The sequence below is a fragment of the Pungitius pungitius genome, chromosome 5 (genome assembly GCF_949316345.1).
Source record: "Pungitius pungitius chromosome 5, fPunPun2.1, whole genome shotgun sequence".
Classification (NCBI taxonomy): domain Eukaryota; kingdom Metazoa; phylum Chordata; class Actinopteri; order Perciformes; family Gasterosteidae; genus Pungitius; species Pungitius pungitius.
This window is the reverse complement of record NC_084904.1, coordinates 6163797-6169796: the sequence shown is the minus strand read 5'-3', so window position 1 is coordinate 6169796 and position 6000 is coordinate 6163797. Positions and strand designations below refer to the sequence as shown.

The 6000-nt window shown below is 43.1% G+C and overlaps 1 protein-coding gene across 1 annotated transcript; it reads left to right on the top strand.

Moving 5' to 3' along the window:
* The first annotated feature begins 4077 nt into the window (after positions 1-4077).
* LOC134129017 (BICD family-like cargo adapter 1) lies at positions 4078-5341 on the top strand. The gene has a single exon (XM_062562166.1). The coding sequence runs from the start codon at positions 4078-4080 to the stop codon at positions 5281-5283; it is 1206 nt and encodes a 401-aa protein (XP_062418150.1). The 3' UTR covers positions 5284-5341.
* Positions 5342-6000: the final 659 nt, after the last annotated feature.

Here is a 6000-nt window from a genome sequence, read left to right as displayed (position 1 = left end):
TAAACAAGCTCGATACCTTATCAAGGCATGACCGTATTTTTTCAGCATTATCCGCCCTTTGCATTAGGCTTTTAATTTCTCTTATTGCACCTTTAATCTTCCTTATTTTTACTTGACGTTCTTCTTGGAGCTTTTCCAATTTGTGCTCAAAGGCTTTGGGTGTAAGTGTTATTTGTCTTTTCTCAACTTGGCTGGTGTCATTCAACTCCATTTTCCATTTACAAAAAATCCAATAAATCACAAAAAATATCTGCTAATGACGTTAAGACATAGCGCTCTTTTATAATTTGTATTTCCACCTGAAAATAGTACAGCTACAGTGCATCGTTTTGATTCCCCCTAACTTCCACCGAGGCTAAACTAGACTCACCCTAGTCTTCTGTGCGTACTAGCGGTGGGTATTTATGTACCTAAATACCGATAGCCTCAAACCAGACTAACCGTCTTAGAACGAGAACTACGGCGGCACTCCCAAGCGCAATGCTTCACCCGCTTGACGCACGAACAAAAACCCTACAAAAGGTCCCAAAACAAACAAACCAGTACAATCACCTTATGCGAAAGTACTACTAAGCCTAGCGGGGAATACAAACAATGCACAATATTTATAGACGTGTACCTTTCAAAATAGAAGCGCTGTGATCACAAAAGGCATAGTAACAGCAAATTTGTGAATCAATGCGCTTTACGCGAGTCTAATGAGCGTTCACGTCTATCGTTTACAACTTTGAAAGCGATCTCCGACATCCAGCGTTATCACGACAATACATTTCCGCGCTTCAACAAACCTTCTTTTGACAAAATTATAGCGGCTTTTACACAACAAACAATATCCGAAAAGCCGCAGCAGGCTAAGACATGAGGGGATCATACTAATGACGCGTCGCCCTCCAACGTGAACATTTCACCAACAGTAAGGCACAGTGACTAAAGAACAAGAATTTTATTTGACTGTAAGAGCCATTATGCTCTCTTTTTGACTGTTGTAGTTCCCCTGGAGAACACTGGGTGGAGTATGGGTTTAAGGTGTATGTAGATAATCAGGGAGCAAGGGAAGCCAGGTGTTGGGTTTTAAGGTGTATATAGATAATCAGAGAGCAAGGGAATGGGGGTGTTGGGGAAGCAAACAGTTTTTGACCGTGAGGATCAAGGGTGAGGATCAAGAGTCATGGTGCATCAGAACTATGGATTGTAACATGTTTGAGCATCAGAACTGAGCAAAAAATAAAGAAGATAAAATGCAGTATTGGACTGGAACTGGAATCATTTGGAACCACGCGTCAGATAACCCCACAAAACACCTCTACTAGTGACAAGATGGCAAATCGTCGCTACACTTTGTCAAAAACTACTTCTTTGTGGATTATCACGCATCGCTTTGGAACTTTTTTTGAACTAAGCACTGGATTCCGCTGTGGATTTGGATATAATTGGATGTATGAATCAAGGACCAGTCGCGACGAAGCGAGCGAATTAATTCAAGGTATGTGTACTGCTACCTATGAATGGCTCTTGTGTGCACACCTTTAATAGCATAAATCCAAGGCATTGGTTGCTTAAATTTACAGTTACTGACAAGTTGAATGAAATCAACACTCTGTGAAAATGAGTGTGAGTAATTGTGGTGAAGACTTTATGGCTGCTGGTAAACCACCAGAGACTAATGTGCCGGTTGAGAGAGTTGAAATGGAGTCGGTGAAAGAAAAACGGGGCATCAAACTTACTCCAAGGGCATTACTGGAAAAATTGGAAACGTTGCAGAAAACAAGAAAGACTAAATTAAATAAAGCAAACAACTTGATGGTTATCATAAGAGATTTTATGTGTAACCGAGAGTATGAAAAGGAAGTGCAATGTTCTTTTGAGAAATTCATAAAGCTGTGTGATGAAGCAAAAGAAATGCACAATTCTGTGATGGTTATTTTGCCCAATGAAGAAAAGGAAAGACAACAAACATGGTTCAATGGAAAGATGTTAATTTATAATGGGTTTAAAGATGATGTTAACAAATGGTTGAGTACTGAAAGTCAAGTTTCATGTTCTGGTGTTGATGACAATGCTTGTCAAGATGACATTGAACCAAATGATAGCGTTTCAAACATTTCCTCACGAGTGTCAACTAAACCATCCAGTAGGAAAAGTTCTAGCAGTGTGCGTACTGGGAGATCTTCTGCTTCGTCAGCACGAATTATAGCAGAGGCAGAAAAGGCTGCATTAATTGCACGTGCAACTGCTTTAAAGGAGAAACATGCCTTGGAGGTACAACAGGAACAACTGAGGCAAAGACAAGAGCAAATGGATATTGATGCAGATATTGCTGCTGCTACTGCTAAAATTGCGGTTTTAAACAGTTCTGACGGCCAGCATCGTAAAACCTTTTCTGATGGTATGAATGCATATTATGATAAAGGAACTACAATGGGCGGCAAAGAAGTCATTCTTAACCCTCATGTTGAGGAATATAGGCCAAGGAATTGTTTCCAGCAAGCAAACCAAAGGAATGTGGTTCAGCAAACTCACAGTGCACTGCAATCTGATCTTCATTCTGTGTCACAAATGCAAACTTCAAATGTAATGCCGAACAGCAATGGAACATCAACTTCAAACATCTGCAGTATTATGCAAAAACAAAATGAGATTACTGCTCTTCTTGTACAACAACAACAATCCAGCACACTGCCTCAAAGAGATATTCATGTGTTTGATGGTAATCCTTTGCAATATAGAGCTTTCATCAGAGCATTTGAACATGGAATAGAGGACAAAACCAACAATTATCGAGATCGTTTGTACTTTCTGGAACAGTACACACAAGGTCAACCTAAGGAACTTGTGCGCAGTTGTCAGCACATGGATGCACAAAGAGGATATGTGCAAGCTAAAGCATTGTTGAAGGAACATTTTGGCAATGAGTTCAAAATAGCTGCTGCATGTATAGAGAAAGTACTTGGATGGCCTTCAGTAAAATCCGAGGATGTAAGTTCACTGCAGAGTTATGCTCTCTTTTTGCGTGGATGCTGTAATGCAATGGAAGAAATTGAGTACATGGAGGAGCTGGAGATGCCAAGCAATTTGAAAACAGTCATCACGAAGCTGCCTTACAAATTAAGGGAGAACTGGAGAACTGTTGCTTGTGAGCTATTGGAAAGGCACAATCGAAGGGCAAAGTTCAGAGATATCGTAACATTTGTGGAACGTCAAGTTAAAATGTCATCTGATCCACTTTTTGGTGATATCCAGAGTACTCAAATTGTACAACAGAAACCTCAACATAGGAATACAATTAGAAACAGCTTTGCAACAACGGTTGTTACTAACAGCAAGTCAATTCAGTGTTGTATGTCTGATTTCAGATCAAAATCTCAAGTTGTATGTTTGTGTTGCAAACGTGATCACTTATTGGAGCAGTGTACACAAATGCAAAACAAGATGCACAAGGAAAAACTGAACTTTCTAAAGGAGAAAGGTATCTGCTTTGGCTGTCTTTGTGTCGGACACATGAGCGGAGATTGTGAAAAGCGCTTGAATTGCACAGTATGTGGCCAAATGCATCCCAGCATTCTGCACATTCAACAGAAGGAGAGAACATACACTCAAGAACAAAATCGTCCATCACTAAGTAGTGCGCTTGTTGCCCTTCAAGCATGTGGTCAAACAGGGGCCGGTAATGGAGAATGTGCATTATCAATTGTACCAGTTCAAGTCAAATCCTGTAAAGGACAAAAGGTAATTCAAACATATGCATTCTTGGATCCTGGTAGTTCTGCCACATTTTGTTCAGAACACTTAATGCACCGTTTGAAATTAAAAGGAAAGAAAACTAATATTCTTTTGAAAACAATGGGCAATCAAAGGTCTGTTAGTAGTTCTATTCTGACTGGATTGGAAGTGTCTGGCCTTTATAATGACATCTTTTACAGTCTTCCGGAAGTTTTCACTCAGGAGAAAATGCCTGTGTCCAAAGATAACATGGTTACCGAAGAGGATTTGGATAAATGGCCATACCTGAAAGGTGTTAAGATCCCTCAAATTCCTGCTGATGTGGATTTGCTAATTGGAGCAAATGCTTCCAAGGTAATGGAGCCCTGGGAGGTTAAAAACAGTGATGGAGAAGGACCTTATGCAGTTAGAACCCTACTGGGATGGGTCGTGAATGGACCATTACAAGGAAGCAAGGACAATGGGAACACAATTGAATGTCCGGATGTTACTGTTAATAGATACGCAGACAAGCTGGAGGAGCTGAAACAGGAGCTCCAACAAAAAGGAAGCCACAACAGGCTGCAGGAGGAGGAGCTTATCAGTGCGATGAGAGAGCAGGTTCTGCGTCTCACCCAGAAGGAGCAGGTGCTGGAGGAGCGTTTGGAGAGTGTGTGTCAAGAAAACACCGAGCTGAGGGCCAGTTTGGCCTCTTTGCACACACGCCTGGCTCTACAAGACCAACTCAACCAGCAGCACAGCCAGCAGCTAGCTGGGGCGATGCAAGAGGCGGAGGCTGCACAGGGTCGCTCACGGCAGCTGCAGACCCAGGTGGAGGAGCTTCAGGAGGAGGTGTCCCTGCAGGAAGGCAGGAGCCACGGAGACGCACCCCTGCTGTCCGAGCTGGAGAGCAGCATGGAGACGACGAGCCTCGGGGTCAGCAAAGAAGAGATTACACAAGAAATGTGGTCCAGTCTTCAGTTGCTGCTCCCACTGACACCGAAACTGAACAACTCGGGGAGGTCAGAGGTCGTGGATCAAAAGGAAGACCTGCACACAATACTGCGTCAGTTGAAGGGAGTGGCCCAGACTCTGGCACTGACGTGGGGCTCTCAGGAGCTGAATCGAGCTTTTGTCGACAGGACGGGCGATCAGTGTGGGAATCCGAGTGCAGCGCATGAGCTGAGAGATCAGAACGTCCATCTGCAGCAGGAAAACGCTGAGTTGAAACGTAAGCTGCAGGACGTGGAGGAGGAGGCCGACGTCGTCCAACACACCATCAGAGATCGAGATGAAGCCATAGCCAAGAAAACCCTGATGGAGGCAGAGTTGGTGAGAAGTAAAAGTGACATGATATCTCTCAACAACCAGTTAGAAGCCATCCAACGTAAGCTGGAGTTGTCACAGGAACTGGAAGCCTGGCAGGACGATATCCAGATCGTTATCAACCAGCAGCTCAGGTCCCAGCAGACGATGGAGCATCCTCAGAAGAAGTCCACCTCCAACGGCACGTCCTTCTTCCGCAGGGGGGGCAGAGCCGCCTCCACCTCCTCCACCTGGAGTTCAGACGTGGATCCTGGTTGATGGGACGAGTCTTGGAAGTTTTTCCTGATAAAAATGGACTTGTACGTTCTGTGCGAGTACAAACTAAAACCAATATACTTGAGAGACCTGTGACAAAGCTTTGTCTATTGTATGACAACTTGGAAAATTAAAGGACTGATTGCAAAGACTTATGTTCTAAAAATGGAAGATTGTTTAAATGCAATGTTGTACAGTGTCGCTTTGGACTTTAATGGCTCTTTGTATAAATATTGTATTGAATTGTAATGTCTACTTGTCATGTACAATTAGGGGCCGGAGTGTAAGAGCCATTATGCTCTCTTTTTGACTGTTGTAGTTCCCCTGGAGAACACTGGGTGGAGTATGGGTTTAAGGTGTATGTAGATAATCAGGGAGCAAGGGAAGCCAGGTGTTGGGTTTTAAGGTGTATATAGATAATCAGAGAGCAAGGGAATGGGGGTGTTGGGGAAGCAAACAGTTTTTGACCGTGAGGATCAAGGGTGAGGATCAAGAGTCATGGTGCATCAGAACTATGGATTGTAACATGTTTGAGCATCAGAACTGAGCAAAAAATAAAGAAGATAAAATGCAGTATTGGACTGGAACTGGAATCATTTGGAACCACGCGTCAGATAACCCCACAAAACACCTCTACTAGTGACAAGATGGCAAATCGTCGCTACATGACAGTCGATAGTAACATTTCTGGTGACGATTACAATGACAATGACGCTGACG